Raw genomic sequence first — 1,632 nt, 5'->3', positions numbered from 1 at the left:
AGAGAAACGAGGAAGCCCACAGGGCACCACTCTGTTGGCTAAAGGCTACAAAAAAGGACGTTTTTGGTCACAACTGTGATTTCTGGTCAGTTCTCTCACGTGATGCTCCCCACCACCCTCGGTGACCACTGTCCCTGTCTAGAGAGACAGGTGCCCTGGGCACCTAGAGGTGTGGGGTGGTGAAGTGATCCCTACAAAACTCCGCCTGGGGCCAGAAAGGGGTCGGTGGCCCTGAGCTGCGCTGCACACACGGAGCTGGCAGGAGGTGGCCCTGGGTTAGCCCCCTGCCCTACATTTGGCCACGCTCCCTCCTCCCAGCTGTCTTAGCTGGGGTGGCATGTTCATGGCATCCCCTGGAACCCCCAAATCTAAGAAACATGCTCAGTGTGCCTGAGCCACTAAGCTAAAGGTTAAATGAGGCCATTTCGTGTCCAATTCAAGTATTTCGGTGTTTCTTCAGGATGTGGGGCCAGTAGGTATGGTGGGTGGTTAAGGCGTTGGACTCCCCACATGGCCGACCACAGTCCAAGTCCCGGACCTAGAGGCTTGCTTTCTTACTTCTCTCTCTTGGGTCAAATTAAAAATAGTAACAATAAGTCAAATTAAATATTTTTTTGAGACGTTTTTGCTATGGGGCACTTGTGCTCACCAGAAAGACAGACAGAGAGACAGAAAGTGAGTCCTCTCGGGATTTTGGGCACACACGCACACATGCCCAGAGTGAGTTTAAGTCACTGGGTCCAGGACTTGAACCGTGGTCAACTATGTGGGAGTCCGGTGACATAGCCATTACCCAACTGCTGGCCCCTTAAATAACTCTTTAAAAAGAAGAAGGATGGAGGCGCTCTGGCCTCTGTTCTGAGCTGGAGGCAGCAGACTCCGTTAATGACGCCATGTGTGTGCTGGACCACAGGCTCCGAGGGCGGGTGCATTCCAGGGAAGCCTAGCAGTTCAAAGTCTGGCCCAGAGACCATCCTCAACTAACTGCAGCCCGGACATCAATCTTGCCCGTTGCAGTGACTGCTTGGGGAAGGTGGCAGGAGGATGAAGGGTCGCTTGCAGCCCTGCCCAGCCCCTGAATTGCCTCCCCTGCCCTGAGCCTACACTGGTCCTACCTGCAAAGTTGTTGGAGATCCTGCAGTCCCCGCTGTCGCAGCAGCCCTGGAACCTGCAGTACCACGTGGTCAGGGTGTCCAGGTACTGGCGGCCCAACAGGGGAAGGCTCCATCCTGGAAAGGTAGAGCTGTGAGGCCCACGCAGTGATGTCACAGCCCTGCCACACAACTGGCCAGGGACCAGGACTCAAGTCCCAGTGCCCACCGCCTGTGCTCAACACTGCCCCCATCAGAGATGGTACTGGGGGTCGGGTGCAGCCACCCGGTGTGACGGCGAGTCTCAGAGTCGTCAAGCGCGTGGGAAGCACCTGAGTTTAAACGCGGGCGGGCTGGGAGCAGGCAGGTGAGTGCGGGCGTGTCTGGGAGTTGGACCGGTGGGGACCGGAGGGCCACGGGCTCTTCCTGGCACTAGAGGCGCGCCGGGGGTGGCCACGGGAGGCAGCGACGGCTTGCCTGGTGCCCGTCTGGGGGCCCACTCCGCGTCGGCGCGGCCGGCCCGCAGGCTCCCCGGGCTGGG

At 58.5% G+C, this 1,632-nt stretch overlaps 1 protein-coding gene across 1 annotated transcript in view; it reads right to left on the bottom strand.

The window, feature by feature from the left end:
• Window positions 1-1,229, bottom strand: part of TOR3A (torsin family 3 member A) — a gene marked incomplete at its 5' end in the record, with an annotated part of 14,480 nt that extends 13,251 nt beyond the window's left edge. Inside the window, 1 exon segment of the mRNA XM_027767878.1 lies at window positions 1,116-1,229. Coding sequence (XP_027623679.1) covers window positions 1,116-1,229 — 114 coding nt within the window.
• Between the last annotated feature and the right edge of the window lie 403 nt (window positions 1,230-1,632).

This window comes from Tupaia chinensis, unplaced genomic scaffold, assembly GCF_000334495.1.
Source record: "Tupaia chinensis unplaced genomic scaffold, TupChi_1.0 Scaffold000074_1, whole genome shotgun sequence".
In the NCBI taxonomy this organism is placed as follows: domain Eukaryota; kingdom Metazoa; phylum Chordata; class Mammalia; order Scandentia; family Tupaiidae; genus Tupaia; species Tupaia belangeri.
Note: the sequence above shows the minus strand (reverse complement) of the source record. Positions and strands in the feature narration are given on the sequence as shown.